Raw genomic sequence first — 23,005 nt, 5'->3', positions numbered from 1 at the left:
GAGAAAGAAAGATCATCATAGAGTAAAATGTGAGAGAGAGAGAAAGAAAGAAAGGAAGAAAAAGTAAGGAAGGAGGAGAGAGAAAGAAAGATAGATTGAAAAGAAAGGAAGAGGGAAAGGAAGAAAAAAAAAACCAGAAGGAAGAGAGAGAAAGAAAGAAAGAAGGAAGTGAGTGAGGATTGAAAAAAGAGAGAATGAAAGAAAAGGCGATTCCAAATAAATAAAAAAATGTATTCTAACTACAGTATATCATTAAAAAAATTGCTCAACAGCCTTTCAAAATGTCTTTGATTTCATGGAATTTACCATTTCACGGCAAAAGATATCATAATAGAAACTTTTATGCAATGGAGCGCAATATAAGACTACATGGTCCATGTATGGGGTTGTGTAGATTTGGCGCTTTTCAAAGAGGTTTAACACTTTGGCGCTTTTCACTTTGGTGCAGCTGTTCCAAAGTGTTGTTTTTTTCATAGTGGCATTAAATCAACTTATACAATGACCGGTATAAAACAAGACGACAACTGCATTTACAGACGAGAAGAAGTTCATTCATGTTTTCTTGACATACATGTAGGTAGATATAGGTAGATATGGAGCGTCGATGAAATGACCAGCACCCTCAAGATTGATCGCTACAAGAACATGACCACAGCTTTCTCTATCTTACCCTTCATCTGCCATTTAAAGGTCATGTGATGAAATCAATATTAATTCCATCAAGATGGTATATTTTTATTTAAAATGAGCTGATTTGCAGAGTGTTTAAAAGTTATTGAATTCTTTTGCGTCATTACAAGTTGGACACCATTCTCGTCCGCAGAAGCATGCGAAAGTATGGCACGCTATTAGGGAATCACTAAAAATATATTTCACTTGAACAAAATGGATTCCCTAATGGCGTGCCATACAGAAGGGTGTGTGTTGTGTGTGTGTGCGTGTTCTTTTTTTCTTGACTGGGCGTTGTACGCAATATAATGCAGCAAAAAGGTACTGGAAAAATGATGTTATTTTTTCTTCAACCATGGATATGTGAAAAGGGTATATAATTATATTCACCCTGTCATGAAAATAAAGTATTTGAGGCATATCATCTAAGGTTCGGGGGCAATACATGACAAATACTTGTTTAGGATATTTTGAGATCTAAGTAATATTACTTGTTTAAGGCCCTTTTTGAAAGCCAATGGACGAGCATAGTGTCCACCTTGTAATGGCGGTGTCCCCCCCCCCCCCCCCACCCCCTGATTTGCCTCTTCAAAAACAAGCCGGCACAAGGAAGCTATTGTGTTTGGTAAACTTATCCATCATTCCAGACTTTTATCACGCACTTCGGAGAAGCTCACGACAACGCACCAATTCCTTTGAACATGCAAGTCAAATCACAATGGAGAGCTGAGAGGCTTTTGTCGAAAGTTGATGGACCAGGACAGCAGCGTAGTCTCTTGACTCTAAACAAAGACAAATTTGCAATAGTTAGTCCGGTGCAAATCTTCGGATGATCTGCTGTCAGCTGTGGGATTTACGACTTGTATTTTCAAAGGACTTGCTGCATTGCAGAGAGCGGCTCTGTAGTAAATGCGAAAACTCTCTAATATACGAATGACGACATGAACATTTCTATTATGGCACTATACAACTAGAAAAAAAACACACACACACGACAACATAGCAAAGTTTGTGTAAAGTTTTTTTTTTAATAGAGATATAACCAGCTAGATAAAAAAAAACATAATAAAGTTAACAAACATTATGATACACACGAGGATATTTTTATAAATTCAAATTTTACAGAACATGGTGAGGATGATGTCCGTAATAGGAAACCATCTGTCGATATATACATTATGCACAACAAGTAAAATAAAACAGTTTGAAAAAGTCTAAAGCGATCTTCAAATAAAAATGATTTTGAATCACCATGATCGTATATCATGTTTTAATCGGATGTCAATTAAAGGTATTATTTAACTTTGTGAGCAGCCGATTAAAAAAATTATCAAACCAAGATGAAACATATGTACAAGTAGATGTATTTTAAAAAAAACCCTGAAAACAACCATTATTGAGAATGAAAAGCTAAAAAACAAGGCAAAACCCAATTTTGTAAAAAGGCGTCTTAAAAACGCTTAAATTGAACACATAAGTGTATAGGATGAAATTAAGATGGTGTTTCCGGTCACTTTATATTTCTCTTTTGAAGCACTAAAAAATGATTTCCAGACGAGATTTTTTCTGGGCTACATTTTTGTAACATATCACAGACACAGGTGACAAGTGTGACCTTCTAGCTCAGATTTTTAAAAAGTCAAATCAATGTTAGCCAATCCCTTTAACTTCAATTGCTAACTCAGACACCTATATAGCAAAGTATCCTCTAGTTAAAAATTTATTGGAACCATGGGGTTTTTTATGACTTCTCTCCCACGTTCTGACATTCCCGGTATTCTCGTGTGATAATCTGCACATCGTGTGTATCTGTGTGTATGGTACACAGCCACACAGAGATAGACACGGTGTTCAGAATATTCCCCGCTTACTGCAGGGACATCCCCGGGAAATCTGTGTATGGGTGTGTGATTGGTCTCGAGTCATTAAAGGACAAGTCCACCCCAACAAAAAGTAGATTTTGAATAAAAAGAGAAAAATCCAACAAGCATAATACTGAAAATTTCATCAAAATTGAATGGGAAAAAACATTTTAAAGTTTTGTTTAATTTCACAAAACAGTTATATTCACATCCTGGTCGGTATGCAAATGAGAAGACTGATGACGTCATCCACTCACTTTTTCTTCTGTATTTTATTTTATGAAAAATGAAATGTTCTAATTTTCTACTCATTGTCATGTGAAACAATGGGTATTTCCTCCATGAACATGTGGAATTAGCATTGTTTAATACTATATGATTCAGTCAAGGTTGTCCTTATTGTCAAATCTTTAAAAAAATGAAATATTGTATAATTCAAAGAATAAAAACAAAAGAAATAGTGAGTGAGGGACATCATCGACTGTCTCATTTGCATGTCACCGAGTTGTGCATATCACTGTTTTGTGAAAATAAGCGAAACTATGAAATGTAATAACTTTCTTATTTTTCATCCGATTTTGATGAATTTTCAGCGTTATGCTGGTTTGATTTTCTCTATTCATTCAAATCAACATTTTACTGGGGTGGACTTGACCTTTAAAAAAATGATGTTAACTTCCTGTAGCTTCTTTGTGATTGAGCCAGTCACTTCAACATGCCCGTGAAGGACATGTGTAATTGGCTGGGAAGTTTGTTCAATCCCGTCCCATTTTCATTGGTCTTTCTTTTGCAATTGTGTGACTTTGAATTCTGAAACCAAATGATGTTTGGCCGGGCAATAGTCTCTCTGTGATTGAACAATTCTCTTAATTATTCACATGTGCTTAGAAAAGATTACTGAAGCTAGGCTGTTTATTATTAATACTGTTCATTTTTACTGGGTGTAACTGTGCAGTGATCTTATAAAAATTTGATCAGTTTTCTGGAACTCAGTTTATTTTCACAAAGAGCTCATTACATGGCTCAATAACATTATAGTTCTCGAGCTCGAATTCGTTTCGCACCTTACTAACATTATGAACTGCTAAATTACGCTCAATATTTCCGAACGACTAGATATAAAACTCACACGAACAACTTTCCTATAAAAAAAGAAGAATACGTTTCAATCTTTGATTACGTAATTCTTTCTTGACTTATAAAACTGCTGATATACACAATGATTCACCTATGGAATTAATACAATTGTACAGTAATCCCAAGTGATATTTACAGTTCCCGTTTCATATTCTAGGCCTCTTCTGTGACCTCAAATGGTAATCAAGGACTTCATATTGACCAGTTAATAGTGAAAGGGTGATGTCCAAATAAATCACCGAACAAAAGAATAATGCCCAATAGCAATGCCATACGTATTGGAAAATGCAACTCTGTCTTTAAATGAAAAATTATCAATGTTATTTCATTTTGCCGGCACTTTTATTAATAAGGAAGATTTAGAATATGCGAAGGAAGAAAGGGAACAAAACCCCGGAAGATTCGAGATCTCTGCGTGCTCAGTCAGACTGGATATGCGTAGATCTTAAATCTTCCAAGATCTGCATACGCATGCTTAGGTTCATAATTTACGACTTAGCATGCGCAATTCTTAAATATTCTGTCCTTATTCCTTTCTATAGTGTGTCGAGCTGTCTTATAAAACAATTATATCGAATTTATTTAAACCTCAGTTACAATGTTTTGTGCGTATGAAAAAAGGAAATAAAAAGAGTTTGTGCCTAAAATGTACATTCACCGGCTGGTTGTCAGCAGTTTTCTGTTATAGGCTAACAGTGGAAGCGCAGCTACGAAGCGTCGTGGTCGATCGCTAATTCATATCCTCGTATCACCGGCAACGTATTCTGACTCGTCCTTACGAGTAAGTGGTTTCTTTATCTCGTCCACCTCTTCGACTTGCTCCTTTCCTGATCGTTCGCTCTTCATTTGCAGTTCGTCATTCTCGCCCTCGTACTTGACCTCGTCAGGCAAGGGTTCGACGTTGGTGACGCACTTGAAGACATCCCATCGAGGTCCAAGATGACCTCGCCTGAAGACGATATCGGTGACGTACGAGACGACGATGATGACGGCGAAAGAGGTGGCGACGGTAAAAGTCCGGAATGGAAAACGTTGGCCGTCTGTTTCGCTGTAGAAGGGGAACTTGATGAAAGCAGGAATGTGAAGAGTTTCTTCTCCCCCTCCGACTCGGAAAATGAAACCGAGGATAAAACCCGCAAGTGATCCGTAAGTGTTGGAGAACTGATACAAGTGGAATGGATAAAGCACTTCGTTATTTCAAAAGACTTTGAATTATTTTTTTCTCACAATTTGGATAATAATGTTGACAGATACTATAAAAAATACTATTTTGTTGTTGTTGTTTTTTAGAGAAAGACCCAACAATTTGATATTTGCTCGAGCGAAGGTAATAACCATATTTTGTGACGATTAAGCAAATGAATTAATGGAAGATACGGATTGATATTTCACACACAATTATTATAAAGTAGATAAGCCGTGACATGTATCAACGAGGATGTTCGCCATGTAATAGCCTATGTCAGTATCACCATTCTTCTCTGGATTCAACTTCCTTGGATTCAACTTCCTTCTCCCTTTTGATCTATTTTACCCCTACTATAGACACCTTTTGCCATTTGTACTTCTGCCATTTCACCTCGGCCATTTTTACCTCTGCCGTTTCACCCCTAACATTTTTACCTCGGTCAATTTAGCCCATTATTACATGGCGCCTTTCTACATGTAATTATGGTGCAAGTGTGGAGCATCAAACGTCGAGACACTTACCTTGACGTACAAGACGCATACGAGTTGAGGAAATATGATAACATAGACGAGATCCGAACAGAGTACGTAGAGATAATAGACGGAGTGGACAGTTAGGGCTATGATGGTAGCTAGTACAGTAGTCATCACAATTGAGATTCGAATAACCCACACCAGTTCGCGTTTCGATACCTGGGACAAAGATCAAAAGACACAAGGATTATGAATAAATAATTTGTTATAATGACAAAATATCCAATAAAATCAGGTAAAGCATAAAAAGGATTAACACTCAGACATATCAATTTTCTTCCTCCAAATTCTTTGCTAAGACCCGGAAACGTCTTCTATCGAACGAACATTTTTAAACAAAAAAGTTAGTGTAACTTTCTTTAGGACCTGTAATGTATATTCGAATGTCAGTCCATGAAAAAGTAAGAAATCGTTTTACATTAGAATGAGGAAATCCTGGAATAGTCTTAGCAATAATTCAGTCGAATGCACCAAGTGTCCACAGCCTCGGGAATGGTCTGGATAAGTTCGTGAGGTGTTATCCAGTATTCTCACCTACAAGGATCCAGCCAATCTAAATGAGAATAGGGAATTCGGATCATCTAAAAGAGGCTCTAAAGACTGCTTTCGGAAGCGTGTATGGGTATCAATATGTTACAATGGACTTGCCCATCAGCATCCGTACCTTGGCCCGGAAGAGACCTCCCCAGATGTTATGAGCAAACATGGAACTGGCTGCAAGGACCGAGGAATCTGCCGAGGACATGACCGCTGCTGACAAGGCTCCAAGACCAACGAACGCTACGTAGGTAGGAGTCAGGTACTGTATCACCAAGGGAAGGATCAGGGCCGGTTCCTCGTAAGGATTGGTCTTGTTCAAATCCAGAGCGGTGGAGTTCCAGTCTGACGTATAGGCAATTTGATAGAGGTATTTAATATCAAGGTAACATAACTAGAAGTGTTCAGTAATCCATAAAATATCATATATGAATGGTTTTCCAGGATAGTACCTGCCGGTCCCCCTTTTGAAAATGATATCCCCAAAACGAACATTATTTAGATCACCGTCAATAGAATCATGACCAGAGGAAGAAGGAAAAGAGGGGGGTATTAAAAGGGAGAAAGAAGAAAGAATAGTTTTGGGTCGCGTAACTCTACATTAAACACGTTCTTCAAATGAAAGAAAAAGAGTGACTCCACCTTTAGGTAAAGGTGGCTCCACCTTAAAGTCTTCTTGCCCCACCCCTTTATCAAAGTATCGTGGCGCCGCGCTGCCCAGTTATCATGAAAACTGATAAACCGAATCGATGAAATGGGAACTGCAGGAACTGTTACCTGTGCTGTATCCCACAGCACCAATGAGTACGCTTGGGACTGCCATTAAGAGTACGACGAACCCAGCAATGTATGACATCTTCTGAGCCTTTTCAGGTGACCTGGCTGCTAAGACTCGCTGGAAGTACGCCTGCCATGTTATCCCACCCAGTAACTTGAAAAAAAGAAAACATCAAGAAATAGATAGTGTCGGTGAAAAGGACACTTACACAGCAAGAACTGTAGTGTTAACTGGTGTACATAGAGGACCACATCAATTATTTTACTCCGGCGTTAAATTGAAGGTGTTAGTTTAACACCTTTAGGTGTTATTGCAACAGCTTTGGTTGTTACATTTACACTCAATCTCTAGGGTGTAATTTTAACACCTCAGGGTGTGGGCCTCTATAGACACCAACTGGTGTCGGTTTTAACACCACAGTTTTTACAGTGTATAGGGTGTTTTCACAAATCCCACGGGGAATGGTGCAAGAATACAGTAAGCTCATTGAAAATTCTCGTCAAATAACAAAGAACAGCTGGGAGGGCTTTGTCGACAATTGTCTAAAATCCCCCCCCCCCCCATAAAAAAAGTTCGCTGCAGAATGGAAGGGGGAAGTGGTAAAACACGAAACTATATTTAGGAACCTTATGCTGACATTTTTAACGGAGGTGCGGGGCTCCTCCTCGACAATCTAACCAAACTCCCCTGTCAAGCATGTGTTGCCCCCTCAATTTCGTTCACACCTTTCACTCTTTTCAGCCACCCACACATTGGTTACTTCTTGTTATATAACAACCCCCAATTGGTAGTGATCATTCGAATATAGTAAGGTTTGCTAAAAAAAATTGTATAATGACTATAATAAAATTATTCCTCGTTGCACAATTACTCATGGATTTAGTGTCCATTAGAGGTAATTTAAGTTTTGAGAGGGCGCTGTTCTAGTTAATTGGCTGTGGCATGGTGCCTTTAAGTACTTACCATGAGCATGGTAAAGTCTATCCAGACACCGGCATCCGATGGTTTGATGGTACCAATCCATCCTTTTGATGTGGACGTGATGGGTGCTGCGTGCTCGTACGTCATCACAAAAGGAACACAAAACCACTGTACAGGATGGAAACAATACTGAACTCAGTTATGAATAGACGGGATGTTTTGCTGAATTTGAAGCTGTTTCGTTCCATTATTACGCATATAAATCACACGTTTGCATTATGAACCGAGTTCACACCAACGATTAATGTAGTGATTCAGGAAGCAAATAATCAGTGATTTTTACGGACTTTGTTCTCAGCCAATCGTAATGGGTACCGATAGAAAATTTAAGGTGGCTCACTAAAAAGCTTTCATTACAAACATAACTATCGTAGTGATATTCTTGTACTGCGACTTGACCGACGTTTTGGCTCGGTTTACTCTTTCCATTAAAAATATGACCCTGATAACTGAGATCTACATAATAGATTGAACTTCTTAAATAGATGAACAAAAATAATATTCTGTTCAAACAGAATGGGGGGAGAACTTTGCCTATCGTTGGTTAGGGTAGTAAGCTATTTGTATGTTGGGCAACATACTACCCACACAACAATTGGTTAAAAAATTATCAAACTCTAGGAAGTTATCATCCAATAGCACTGTGTAGTTTTCAACCAAAGCACACATTATTAGTTAAAAACTACCCAGGATTGGATAAAGTCTTAAAGCTGCACTCGACCCAGGTGAGGTGAATGGGTACCCGGTAGGATTTATTCCTTGAATGCTTTAGCGCCTATATGGCCGCTCAGCTACAGCCGGGGTAATAATGATATACCAAGTATATTTCAGCGCCTTGAGCACATAATCAATGTGGATTTGGCGCTTTATAAATACTCTATATTATTATTATTAACCAATTGTTGTGTGGACAGTATGTTGCCCAACATTTGTAAGTCGAGTGTAATCAATTGCAAGGTGAGTCCAAATGAAAGGTTTGGGGTGAGCGTCAAGTGTGTCTGCCCTCAACCAAAGAGGTTCGAATCCCTCCATGGGAGCATTTCATGCACGAATAACCTGCAAGCTGTTTTATCCGCCAATATAACATTCAGATACTTGTGCTTCTCTGCAAATCAAAGTCAAGAAAAGTTTTCAGACGACAAACTTCTGATCAAACGCTTTCCAGATCCCCGACAATTGCTCTAAAGTGATGGTTTGCAAATCAAACGTGCGGAAATGGACGACGCACCTTAAGAGGATATACTGTACTTTTGCCCCTTTTTTTAACAGAAGTTTTTTTTTTTTAATAATGAATGATAACAAACATTTTGGACGATTTGTTATCCGACAAAATACGAGGAAACGAGTCAATGTTTTACCAGACCGATGAATATGCAGAACAACTGCACGACATCCGTGTAAGCAACAGAGTAGAGACCCCCAAAGAAAGTATAGAAAGCGACGATGACTGCCGAGATGATCACAGACAGTGTTACATTCAAATCCAGGATCACACTCATCGTTGTTCCTGTAAAAAAAATGGAGTAATACATAATGAAAACACAATGTCGGTTAGCTTTTCCATGTATTTATTGTAAAATCTTTGTAATTGTTTTTTATTCATTATTAATGTCATGATTTTCATGGGACTTCCCATTCGTATCTGTTCGATTTAACCTTCCTCAAATAACTTTAAAAAAAAACCTTAGGCTTGTTCTCTTCGCTCACTCGTTTGCAAATTTTTTCAGAATATTGAACCGTATGTAAAATTCGATCTACCAAACATTATTCACATAATTGCGTTAGAATTTGTATATTAAAGCCGTCGTATGCTATTCCTAGTTTTGACGTGATAATCAATTATCCAGATCACGTGATTTCCGTTTAATATTTTTACTATCCGATGAGATCAATCCTAAAAAAATAAACTGCGAGAACGTATCAAAGTCTAGTTCTCTTAATGTATATTTGATAAAAGATTATATATAATATACAATATAGAATAATCTTCAAATAACCAAGACCATTTATTATTACTGCATTCGAAATCATATACTATTTTCATTGCGATATTTTTTTCTATCAGATAATTCGTATATTCAGCTATAGAAACGGACATTAAGTATTTTTTATTTTGCTATTTTATCATTTTCATAAGGGATCTCGCAATACGCACCAAAGTGCACATTAAATAAATCAAGCGTCGAATAGTACAATTAAAATAAAACAAACTGTATTCGACAATATAAAGCAGGACATATGCCCAATATATTCGCAAAGAAGCCAGCATGTGTTTACGATTGCGGACCTTATAAACTATAATATGATCATAATTGAAGTGCTTTACTTTATTCATTCACAATTTAATTACAGCTGGTGTATTGATCGAAAAATAGACTAAATCAATAAACGGGGAAGGCTGTCTGCGTTCTTTTATCCTAGATTGGTGAAACTACGATGAAAACAATCGATCTATTGTACGTTAATGCAATTACAAAATTTTTTCACTACTATCTGTAATATAGTAGTCGTATGATAAATAATTGCATATGAATTTATATATTTCAAACTATTTCAACCTCTGTATTAGTATAGTATGCACATTGCACACACTCACAAAAACTATTAGGTTGGGAACGAATCTACGAACTATTGGTTAAAGGAACATTGCATGTCAAACAGATGGGGATTCTCTTAACCAAAATTTGGTAGGTTCATATGTTAACCAACCCACTAGGTTGGTTAAAACATTATTTTGTGAGAATGCACAATAACTTTTCATAGCTGCCTGTACAAATTATAGGTATATACTCTGCTTTCACTTTGGCGGCTAAAGCCATAATTCAAGCCTCGTGTCTAGTTCGAATGTTTTTGTTGTTGTTTCCTCCGCTGGGTTCCCACGATTTAATGGTGGAGAATATTATCACAGTTATCATTCCCAGACAATTTTGTTTGAGAGGGTTTACCTTATTTGCTGTCACAGATTTGGTTAGTATCCTACCCATACTAAATAGTTTAAGTGCGGAATTGAAACTGCACGGTTTCAGATCTGTCTCCTAATTGGCTATCCAGAGTTATAAGTACAATATCATGAATATTCATACCGCATTTAAATTAAACCGACTTCTGAAAAGAGACCACTGTACATAAAGATACACTCTAAAAAAAGGTTTACCAAACATTGTGTAAAATGGGAACATGCATGTTTGTTGGGTAAAAATATTTTTGTAAATTTTATGCAATGTTGTGTTGAAATTTACCCTTCAAACATGTATTTTGCCCAATATTGAGGGAACAAATTACACAGCAAACATGCATGTTCCCTTTTTACCCAATATTGGGTAAATTTATCTGTTTTTAGAGTGTAACGGCCCATGTTTTGAAGTCTAGTTTTATTATTTAGTCCATGTGGTCACACTGTGTACTAGAATTATGGGAAGCCAAACATGTCAAATAAAATAACATTGTATGTTCCTTAAATGTTTACTTTGTCATATCATCTCGATTTGAAGATGAATAAAATAATTTATTATGATTCCCAGACAGTTCTGAATAAATACAATGGTTTGAAAGTGGGAGGGGGAAGGGGGAGGGCTGATCATGTATGAAATAAGAATCAGGTGGTAATTTTTACGTTTTCGCAAAGGGTTTTGGAAGCCGCCAGCTCCCCTGTTTCTTGGGCCCAGGAATAAATTGAACACCAAAATGTGCTGCCACAATAACTTCTATAGTAAGAGATTGGTGTCACAGAAGGCTACACTCTAGAAACAGTTTGCCCAATATTGGGTAAAATGGGAACATGTATGCTTGCTGGGTAAAATGATATCAAATACTATGTAAATTTTACGCAATGTTGCGTTGAAATTTACTATTTAAACTTGCATTTTACCCAGTATGAAGGGGAAAATTACGCAGCAAATATGCATGTTCCGTTTTTACCCAATAATAGGTAAATTTTTGCTCAATCTTTTTTAGATGCTAAATTAACGCTAACTCATACCAGAGTTTAAAGTACACCCAGTTCAAAAATTATATTTGTAATTTTCCTACCAAGAGCTGACAAGATGGCGGCTGACCAAAGGATCTCTCCGAAGAGGGCAGGAATGAAGAGAAGTCCTCCCATTCTGTTGCCGTATTTCTCTTGAAATGGATCGAGCATGGTCAGGTAACCTTTAGCTCTCATATTCTTGGCAAACAAAATCCCACCTGTGAATAGAAAATAAACAATATGGCCCGTATTCTGAGGTCAGGTTTAACTTGGACCATGGTCTAACTCTGTGCTAAAATTATGGGGAGCCAAAAATTCACAAATTATTTTCATATTGTATATTTCTTATGTTAATTATTTTGTTTCCTTTTGATTTCACATTGAACAAAAATACCTCAATATACTTCAGTTATCGTTCCTAGATAATTTGAGTTTCATTTGAGTTAATAAATTGGATGTGTATTGTGAGGGATTTGTGCCCCTATTGGCTCTCCATAGTTAAACCACAACTTTAAACCAAGGTTTAATTTAAACCCGACTTCAGAATACGGGCCTAAGTGAATATGAACATCATCTTGCTGGAAAGAACGCGGTGTCACAGTGTGGTCACAGTGTGTTCACATAGTGGACAATGTGAAAATATTATCCACACTGTTAAAATGCTCAATTTCAACAGTGTGAAGATATTTGCATACTGTGGACACCTCGTGAGTGTGACTGTTCACAGCGTGCTCACATAGTCGAGTATGTGAATATGTGAGTCACACTTTATGCTCAAATTGAACAGTGTGAAGGTGATTTCACATTGTGTTCCACACTGTTCCACACTGTGGGACAATAGCTGTTCTTCCCGACGACATGGACGAGGTAACTAATCCATATGCTCCCGAGCGTCTTTTAGGATGCACTGTCTTTTGTAGTTTTTGTTTATTCTAAATGACAACAATCACTCATAAATTACATTGTGATCAGAAAGAGAAAATATATAGGCTATATAAATGATAATACCATTTCCATTGCAGTGTGCTGTGCCGTTCGTGACAAAAAATGTAAATAGGAATACACTGCAAAAACGTCGGTGTTGATTTAACACCAGCCCGGAATCTATCATGTCCACACCAGAGAAGTGTTAAACAACACCAGATTGGTTTTGGTCTAACACCTGATAAGTGTTTATACAACATCAACTAGTATAAAAACAGCATCGGTTTGATTCCAAACTGGTGCTGTTTCAGCACTTCTCTGGTGTGGACATATAGATTCCGGCCTGGTGGTAAATCAATACCGGAGTTTTTGCATTGTAATCATTACACACTTTCGAGATTGGCAGTGCGATGAAATGAAATTTAAAAATCACTGTTTCAAATGCAAATGGTAAGTTGTCGTTAAAATCTTGCTATCATCATACATGTTCGCTGCTGCTAAATCGATTGCTAGTATTTTCAAGTATAAAGCCAGCGAAAATTTGAGAATCAAAATCAGATTTAATCTGGACCTCATGAAAGATGTCAAGGTCCAAATTGGTTTAAAAAAAGACTAGAACTGACACACCAAAATAAGGAAAGTAGTCATCACAATTGAAAAGAAAATAACGGACTATCATCCAATCCTCAGCATATCATTTTCGGCCATTTATTAATGTATATCTTAGTCTCAAGCTATGAAATTAACTCACAAGTTGGATTTTGTACTGAGTAATAACCAAGCTCATTACAATCCTCAAAAGTCATAAATTTGTTTTGTGTCAAGAAATAAGAGCCGTAGTATCGGAGATTTTCGTCGGATTTTATTGCTTCTGTTGCTCTCTATTTCTGCCCCTCCCCGTCTATATGCCGCTGCCTCTGACGTTTTCTCTCTTTCGATCTCTTTTTATCCTTCTCCCTCTCTCTTTATTTCGAAACTTACCCAGTGATATACAGAGGGCATAAGCCCAAGGTGCTTGCGTCCACACGAGACCGTATGCAAACACCGACTCGGCCGCTCCGTTGATGTACGCACCCCCGACAATGGTAGCTGTTAAGGAATAAGAAATAAAGATTGTTTATTAACTTCTTACGGAGCCTTTAAAGTGCCATCGACTTGACGACTTGGTGAGATACTTTATCTTGCCAAGTCGACTTATAAAAAGTTATAGAAAGTTATATGTCGACATGGCGAGATACGTTATCTCGCCAAGTCGACATAAAGAAAGTTATATGTCTATAAGTCGACTTGGCGAGATAACGTATCTCGCCATGTCGACATGATAAGGTTATTATGTCGACATGGCTAGATAATGTATCTCGCCAAGTCGTCAAGTCGATGGCACATTAAATACTTTTTTATAAGTCGAATTGGCGAGATAACGTATCTCGCCATGTCGACATAATAAGGTTATTATGTCGACATGGCAAGATAAAGTATCTCGCCAAGTCATCAAGTCGATGGCACTTTAAAGGCTCCGTACCTTCATGATGGAAATAACATCATTATTATAGCAGTAAATTTCTTGAGTTTCAGGGGACCAACCATACCATAAAAGACACGTCTATATCATAAGTTCATGCACATTGCACACACACAAACACCCACACCCGGCCTACACCATACCCACCTCTTCTGGAAAGAACTAGTGTATTCACATACCGGTACACTGCAAAAACTCCGGTGTTGATTTACCACAAGCCCGAATCTATATTATGTCAACACCAGAGAGTATTGAAACAACACCAGTTTGGAATCAAACCGATGCTGTTTTAATACTACTTGGTGTCGTATATAAGCACCTATTTGGTGTTAGACCAAAACCAATCTGGTGTTGTTTAACACTTCTCTGGTGTGGACATATATAGATACCGAGTTGGTGTTAAATCAATACCGGTGTATTTGCAGTGTAAAGTGGACTAAATGAAGTTGTGATCCACACTTTAAAAAATGATCAAATTAAAACATATGAAGGCAATTCAACACTGTGGACATTTATGCAGTGTGAGTGCTCCACAGTATGTTCATATAGTTGACTATATGAGGACGTGATGCATACAATTTATTTTTATACAACGCTTGAATTTAACAATGTGAAGGCGTTTCTGCAGTGTGGTGTGGACACCTATACAGTGTTAGAGTTCCACAGTGTTTTCGCGTAGTGGACTGTGTGGAAATATGAGTCACACTGTGAAAATATTCAAATCTAAAAGTTTGTTGATCGTTCCACATTATGGACACATCTACAACGTAAGTATTCATAGTGTATTCACATAGTGTTCTATATATATTATATGCAGATATGTGATTCACACTGTTGAAATGCTATAAGAATAACAGTGTGAGGTCAAATCCACACTGTCGACACATCTATAATGAGAGTATTCACAATGTGCTCACAAAATCAACTGTGTGAATAAATTACTCACACTGATAGATTTTACAGTGGGAGACAGTTCCACAGTGTGGACACCCCTACAGTGTGTGTGTTCACAGCGTGTTCATTGTGACGACAATTCCACAGTGTGAGTCAGTGTTCAGCTTAAATACACTGTCCACACTCTGGACACTTCCACAGTGTCGGTGTTTACACTGTGTGCAGAAATATGGTCTACTCTGTTAAAATGGTTAAATGTAACAGTGTGAGGACAGTTTGGGATACACCGTGGAGTACAGTGTGAGACAATGTGGTCTTTCCATCAGCCAGGGATACGCCCTTATCCATAGACTTTTAGTCTCAAGAGCCGCGTTACAGGGGTCAAGGGCCGCGCTCCAGAGGAACTCTCCATTTCCAACATGTTATTGCCAGCTACAAAATAATGATTTATGATCCATCCAGTTTTCAAATGTATAATAAAGAGATATATATTGTCATACATGTTTGTGTATTATACTTCAATTTTTTATATTGTATTTTCATGGATTTGTATACTGTTCTCGGACTGTTCTGTTGGAAATAAGAAAAATAAAACTGAACTGAAGGGCGCTCACCGTTAGGATTTTTCAAGTTGTGGGAGAGGGGGAAGAGGGAGAAAGGGAAGAAAGAAGGAAGAATACAAACGGAGGGGTTTAGACCGTGTAACTTTTTTTTTTTTTTTGCAGGATTTTCTGCATTTATTGGAATATATACAAAACAAATTTACAATGCTTGAGACATAATCATAATATAGCATAAAGTACATAACCAAGTGACAATCTTATATGTAGTGACTGGAGAAAGACATAAATACAATATATAAAAAATATATATAATAAGTAAAATGCAGAGGCAAACTATATAAGCAAATATATGCTTGAAGCATAGCAGCCAAAAAAGGGAAGGGCTACATGGTAACCGTATAATATCCCTATATTTACGACGTCCTGTACCCCGCCCCCATCAAAATATCCCGACACCATTACCTGCTGTCGTCAAGACCCCAACGAAGAGATTCATATCTCGGCTAGCTACGAGCACGCTGTCGGGATCAGAGTCACCCTTGGATTTCTTGGACGCCCACAGTCCGATGGCGAGGATGAGGAGGTAGAAGACCACGATACCAGCTATTCCGACCCAGTTGACCGCCATGATGCAGTGAAATTAATCTGTGATTGATATAAGAAAGGGGAAGAACGAGAAAGGGAGAAAGCGAGCGAGAGAGGGAGAGTGAAAAGGGGAGAGGGGAAGAGGGACAGGAGAGGACGGAGAGATAACAAAAGAAGAAATAAAATATGGAACGATAATTTTTTTTTATTGAGATTTCGTTATGAAAATGGCTGAAGATATAAAATAGGAAGGGCTCAGAAGATCTATTTCAAATGATAAAAAGAATATCGATAGAGAATGTTGGATGTATAAGTGTAAGTATTTATTTATTGTCCATAATTGGAAATTCTTCTTGTGTGTGTGTTGATGATATTGTGGTAAATTATTATCCATATCTTCTTTTAATTATACTTTTAGAAGATGCAACATATACTGCCCTAAGAAGAATTGTTTTGGCCTCGTCTTTAGTTCCGTACAATACAATTCCACTCAGGACAATGAATAACGTGTCTCCCTCATGGCTACTCCTCAAAACGTTATTTGCCCCGGGCGCCACAATGGCTACGATGAAATAAAGCCGTTATGAAATCTATGAATTGTTGTTTCAATCCATTTGAGAATCCAAGTTCCCCTTGCAGTCCTATACAATCTCTTTCAACGACATAAAAACATTCCCCTTTTTTTCGAGATGTAATGCAGGACGACGTCAGGGTACTTTAGCAATACATCTTCGTTCCCCTCATGTAACGGTAGAAATGTAATTGAAAACATCAATATCCATTCGAAATAATTTTCCCAGGGGTGGAACGGGAGAAAATATATTTATGACCTGCATTACGGTAGATCTATGCATCATTTTGGATATTCTATACATCGTAATCTGGCACCCAGTCCCCTTTGCCTCCACGTATACATCAACTTATCATTTTGCGACTACGGGAGGGCAATGATTCCGAGTCTGTTCAAAATGTAGCTGAAATAATATACTCACCCATATATCTCTACTAAAATGTAAAAAGCCGTGGCTAAAACATAATAACAGTGAGACATGTTTTTTTGCTTGTCTCATTTTCAAGGCCAAAGATTTGTTGTTGATGCCAAGGTAAATCTTGACCCAGGCAATGGTTTTATCAAACACATTCAATTTCATTTCGTTTATTTCCATTTTCAACAATTCCAGTTTGTTTTGTACATTTTGACATATAAATAACAAAACATATTTCAAGTATCCCTGTACAAAAATTATATTCAAGATCATTACATATCAGGTTGGAAATGGAGGAGGCTGCTAAAAAGCGGAGCTTGTAGAGTGCAGCCTCCTAATAAATATTCTTGTAGTTACATAGCATATACATATCAAAATAACAACTTGAGCATAAACCAGTTAAATTAAAAAGAAATAGGGGAAATTAAAATAGAAAAGGAAATAAGAAAAAGAGAGATTAAAGGTCTCCAGAATCCAGCCCCAGCACTCACAGACGGACCTTGCTGATCAACAGGAACGAAAAAGATGGAAAAGGTACGTCACATGATAATCATGTTTGAGTAAAAAAATACAAGAGTTTGAGTGATGAAGAGTTAAATTCAATGGTTATCTTGGAGAAATTTTTTGAACTTATATTTGAAAGAATTAAGGCTTGGTGATATATCAACTGCTTTGAGAGGCACGGTTAAAACTCATTTACCCTTAACTCCTTAACATGCTTAACTTTTATTTTCATAATGTGAAATTAAACAGCTAGAGAACTGGCCAAAGTGGTCTCATCAAGATGAATTTTCAAACCCAATCAAATTCTCATTCTGCGCATATAGAGGAATTCCTTTTAAAAAATATGGTAATAACGTATGTGCATTATCGACAGTGGCGTGCATGTATCATGAATTTTGTTCAATTAACTTGTTGAAGATTCGCGTGTCTCACAGTAGTTGATAAGATAATTAACTCACCTTTACTATGATTCCCAAAACACGTTCTGAAATTTAAAATCGGAATCTTAAGACATCCTTATCCATTTACGTTATAGCTTGATCACGCTTGAACATATCCACGCATCACAACGATAACATAATATACACATTCAACAAGGTCACGTTTGGTATATACCCGATAACAGAATCACAGAGTTGAACTTCCCACTTCCATTTAAACGCTCACACAAAATAACTGGTGCATACACTTTCTGCATGCACCACGTCCATTGCTTCACTTTCAAAAGAATGAATTATTGAGATTGTTCAGAGGAGACAATGGCTTCATTTTTTTTTTATTTGAAGAATAAAGACAGCTGTTCGCAGCATTTGTACTGAATCGATATCCATGTTTCATTCATTTATTTCCTCATATTATCATGATTATTTTTGCCAATGTTCAGGTTGTGTATGCTTCATTTAATAGGGAGGTTTATGTAGTGACGTAGTGAGCCAAAATTTTGAGGAGCCGAACATGATATATGGAGCGAATAATTTCTAAAATGTCCCGAGGGATCGAGCTACACCTTTGCCCCTCGCGATACGAAGAGCTAATTTTGTGACAAATTTAGAAATACATTTATAAAATAACATCACGTTTCACTCTTCCTTTCATTTTCTTTATTTTTCTCATCTTAGCGATGGAGGTTTTGGGGGCCCATGCCATTTTTTATGACTCACTGAGGTGTCTTATGACAACTCCCCGAAGGCGAAAAAAAAACTTTTTGCCCGTATTCCAAAGTCGGGTTTAATTTGAACTCTGGTCTTAAGTTGTGGTTTAACTATTGGATAGCCAATCGTGACATAAATACCTTACTTTAGAGGTTAAATTCATCAGTTCATTTTACGCTCGTATCATCATGATCATTCCGAACTTCCTCGTAATGATAGATGAAATAGTTGTCTCTCAATGAAAGAATGAGGAAAAAACACAGTAAGAATAAGAAACATATACCATGTGAATAAAACTCTGACATCTCTGGCCTTCAACAATATGGTAGACCATGGTCTAAATTAAATTGGAATTAAAAGATTGCTTGTTTTTTTTTTGTTTAGGTGCAGCTCTTATCCGGGCAGAGATGTGCTCTTCCAGGGCGGCGCCACTGGAAAGGAGACGGGGGAGGAGTAGTGGATATGCGTGACCACCCCTATGAAAAGAACAGAAGGAAAATAATCATTTCAAAAAGAGAAGTCTGGGTCTCGTAAATCTGTACTACCCCCATTTAATTAATTGAGCAAGATTGAAGTCACATTTAGATCATCAAGCCCCCCCCCCCGTCAAACTACGCTGTCAAACCACTAGTCGAAGGTTACCATAATAATCATTATCATGTATGGCTTCACTTTCGAAAAATCAAGCAAAAAAAAAAAGAAATATAATATTCCGTTTTAAAACAATAACAATTATTTCAAGGCTGTTGAGATAACATATTCACCTGAGTCCCTGAGTCAAATACATGCACAGACCTTGATGTTGTTATTATTTTTCGTAATAATATAAGTTTTGTCCCTTACAGTTATTCAATTTAATTCAATTCAAACAGTTATACCTGAACCAAAAAGCTTCTGTCTGATGTGTATAGCAAGTAGCATCTGAATTACCAGTAACAGTGAATACTACACTATAAGTTTTTGCCTAATAAAAACATAAGTATGGGGGCGAAGAATGTTATTTCTAAAGCAGAAGAATGGGAAAAGTTCATTTTGACAGGGCTCATTACACTTTGAGGTTCAATTCCTGAAAAGTTTGCAAAAATAATAATCGCATTCCCTTTTATTATTAGAAAGTCGAGGGAGAGGAAGAGCGCCGTATGCTTTGTAATGTTGTAACATCCGTTTTGTGTGTGTCATTTTCACTCAGCCTCTACTTATATTATTATTCTCCCCCAATATCCCTGGGAATTAAAATATTCACATGACCAAGCGGTTTGCTTGATACCTCCGTGTGTATAGTTGTATGGAACTCACTGAGAAACGGCATACCTAATTCAAGTTTTAAATAATTTTGACATTCTAAAAATGTGTAAGATTTTGCCACCCTCCACCCAGGTGTAGTAAGTGGGTACCTGGGAGAACTGAATTCTTCGACCGCTCGAGCTCCCAATCAGGGCAGCCGTGCTAAACACGGGGTAGTAGTATGCATCGCTTAGAAACATTGTATTAAATGTTTGAAAATTATTATTATTATTAAAATTATCACAATGTGTAAATATAATCACCCTTGACTTTACCCTTTTAAAATGCATCTCTGAAAAAAGGGGAACCAAAATGGAAGTCGGAAACACATAATTATAAATAAAGAAGTCAGGGCCTCGTGAAATTCCCACCTCCTAGAAAATATATTGGGATTAGATACGCCTTTTAGTTGGCGTGCTAAGCACCTTTTTGCTTGTAAATTTTTTTGGGAGGAAATTGTCGCCTTTTTTCTCTTTTTTTTTTACTGAAGTGAGAGAGAGAGTGAGTGTGTGTGTAGGGTGTGTGTGTGTGTGTAAATGAGCAGTTTTACAAGGAGGGGGCTTCGGGAGCTGAATTCCGCGCCAAAAAATAAATAAAAAAAGATTGACGATAATGTGCAAAGAGAGGCTCTTTCAGTGATTTAATCTGTCACAAATAGGCCTATATTTTCGATTCATGAAAAATTATCGAAATCGTAAATACATTCAAATCAGAATAATTATGTTCTCGTTCGCTGCTCTCGCGCATGAAATTAATGTTGAAAATCATTTGTCGTTTCAGCAAATACTCTTTCTGAAGTGAGATGACCGGCTATCAGTGTCGCGTTCCTCAGGGCACGCATTGGCCTCGATGCCAGCCTCAAGGACAATAAGGCCCCGGCCTTGTCTTTGACCTCAGACGTCGTCTAGTCCTTGGGCTTTACCTAATTGGCCTTGGCCTCGGGTAAGGTCAATAGGAGTTTTCTGTCAGAGACAGGATCGTGGACTTTTCTCCGAGGAAATGAGACTCTCATGAATACTAAAATCAGAACCTTGAAATATCGTCAAGGACTCTAGGGGATGCTGCGTATGTCATACACCAAATCCAGCACCCCTGGAATATCAGGTTGGTATGCTAAAAAGTACATATTTGACCAAAGTCACACTCATTTTGGAGCGAGAACTCGTTCCCAGTGCCCTGTTTTAACGGAAATCTTGGAAGTTTCTGATACCGGTGAACCTAGTCCACACACCTACAATCATATAGACCTACACCAATTTGTCACATGCCGGAATCATGGATGGTAATTTTACAGAAACGTCTTGTAAACATGAACTCACTGATTGAATAAAAGTACAAATGTACTTTTTTGTCTAATGCAACGGTCAAACCGGCGCTACAAACTCCTGAGCCCCGTCTTACGGATAGTTACATTTGATCCGATCAACATCAAGTCTATGGAAATCCACCAATGACATAATTTTTTTCTTTAGGAAATTTGCACAGTGTCCTTTGAAAAGAAAGAAAAGCACACTGATTGTCAAGAAAACAGTGAATGTATGAATGTACATCAAATCTAGAAAATAGTTTGAACAAACATGTATTTTAGATGTTGACGTTGCTGGCTTTCCATAGTTGTGGTTGATTGGATCAATCGTAACTCTTTGTAAGATGAGGCCCAGACTGACAAAAGAAGTGACGTTATTACCAATGACAGCCATCGGTCGATTAGGAGCCGATGTTGTTAGTGTGACTGCGTATCACTTCACGTCCTTCCTGATTGCATAAATACACATGGGCAATTTGGCAGTCAAATGTACTTCTTTAACTTAAAGAAAATACATAACAAGGTGAGCACGGAAATAGCGCATTTTAGCATCTACTTCGCAGACGCTTTCGGCGACATTCAGAATCTATTGAAAATCCCCGTCAAATCGCAATTGACAGATTGGGGTCATTGTCGAAAAATGGTGGACCGGGACAGCACATCGTCTTAAGATTCGGAACGGACAAAAAATTGCAAAGATGTTGTTTATCCTGAGTCCATCAGGACGACACCGCTGTTTTGATTCAACAATTTTCGACAAAAGGCTACTTTGTCATGGCGGAAAGCCAAAAAGGGCTTTTGACAAAAGGTTCTCTGCGTTATGGAAAGCGTCTGCGAAGTGATTGCTAAAATGCCCTATCGTGCTATAAAAGGACTACATCAGAAGTGGTGGATTTAGAATCGTTTGGCTGTTGGAGAAATGGGTAGGGATGTGTTAAGGGTGTTCAATGATACATGCACTGATGTTTCAGACCCTTGCTCGAGCACAAGCTAAAAATAAGTTAACCGCCTATCGTAATTGATATAATTCAAATTGCATACAAAGTCATGTATCGATTATAGCAAAGAGAAATAAGTTTTACTTTGTGTCTTTTAAATGATCAAAGGTAGAGTTCGACATCTATATAAGGGCGTTCTCAAATTTATAAGGATTTGAAACGCGTTCATGATACAGTCACATCAAAGACACCGACTCCAATTCGAACGATGAATAATTGTCTCTGGAATAAAGTTATATATAATTGGCCAGTCTGGAGTTAGATCTTGCCGGTTTGTGGCTGGAACCTATTTTTTGCTCCAAAACATGTGATTTGTGACAGGGCGTGGTCATGATGGTCTGACGTTTACTTTCGTTTTCTCTTGTCGTTGAATGTTGATATTTGTATTTTTATTGCTATAATTATTGTTAAATTGTTGTTTTATTGTATGCATGTATGTATGTATGTACACTGTTAACAAATTTCTACTTAAATAAACAAAAATTCCTGCAGCAGAGTCTCGAGAACACCTCAATCTTACTGCACTGTGTAATCTTACATGTATTTGTGTAATTTTTTTTAATGGTATTTGGTGCGTGTAACCTTACATATTTATTGTAATAAAACTGTTTTCCCCTTTTTTAAAACAGACCTGT

At 37.5% G+C, this 23,005-nt stretch overlaps 1 protein-coding gene across 1 annotated transcript; it reads right to left on the bottom strand.

Moving 5' to 3' along the window:
- Window positions 1–1,679: 1,679 nt before the first annotated feature.
- On the bottom strand, window positions 1,680–18,375 carry LOC129273098 (high-affinity choline transporter 1-like). The gene is made up of 10 exons (XM_054910148.2): window positions 18,090–18,375; window positions 16,019–16,201; window positions 13,559–13,666; window positions 11,716–11,871; window positions 9,045–9,193; window positions 7,669–7,794; window positions 6,705–6,858; window positions 6,055–6,272; window positions 5,379–5,549; window positions 1,680–4,829 (listed from the first exon to the last, which is right to left on the bottom strand). Exons 2-10 carry the CDS (start codon window positions 16,182–16,184, stop codon window positions 4,404–4,406), a joined length of 1,674 nt encoding a protein of 557 aa, XP_054766123.1. The 5' UTR covers window positions 16,185–16,201; window positions 18,090–18,375; the 3' UTR covers window positions 1,680–4,403.
- Between the last annotated feature and the right edge of the window lie 4,630 nt (window positions 18,376–23,005).

The sequence above is a fragment of the Lytechinus pictus genome, chromosome 12 (assembly GCF_037042905.1).
Source record: "Lytechinus pictus isolate F3 Inbred chromosome 12, Lp3.0, whole genome shotgun sequence".
Lineage (NCBI taxonomy): Eukaryota > Metazoa > Echinodermata > Echinoidea > Temnopleuroida > Toxopneustidae > Lytechinus > Lytechinus pictus.
This window is presented reverse-complemented; position numbering and strand designations above follow the sequence as displayed.

Excerpts from the sequence above, each read along its gene's own strand:
- LOC129273098 (XM_054910148.2), bottom strand. The coding sequence starts at position 16,184 with ATGGCGGTCAACTGGGTCGGAATAGCTGGTATCGTGGTCTTCTACCTC. Across the intron at positions 6,859-7,668 it reads TAGACTTTACCATGCTCATG|TTACTGGGTGGGATAACATG; the intron begins GTAAGTACTTAA and ends CTTTTTTTCAAG. Across the intron at positions 6,273-6,704 it reads TGCTGTGGGATACAGCACAG|ACTGGAACTCCACCGCTCTG; the intron begins GTAACAGTTCCT and ends CCTATACGTCAG.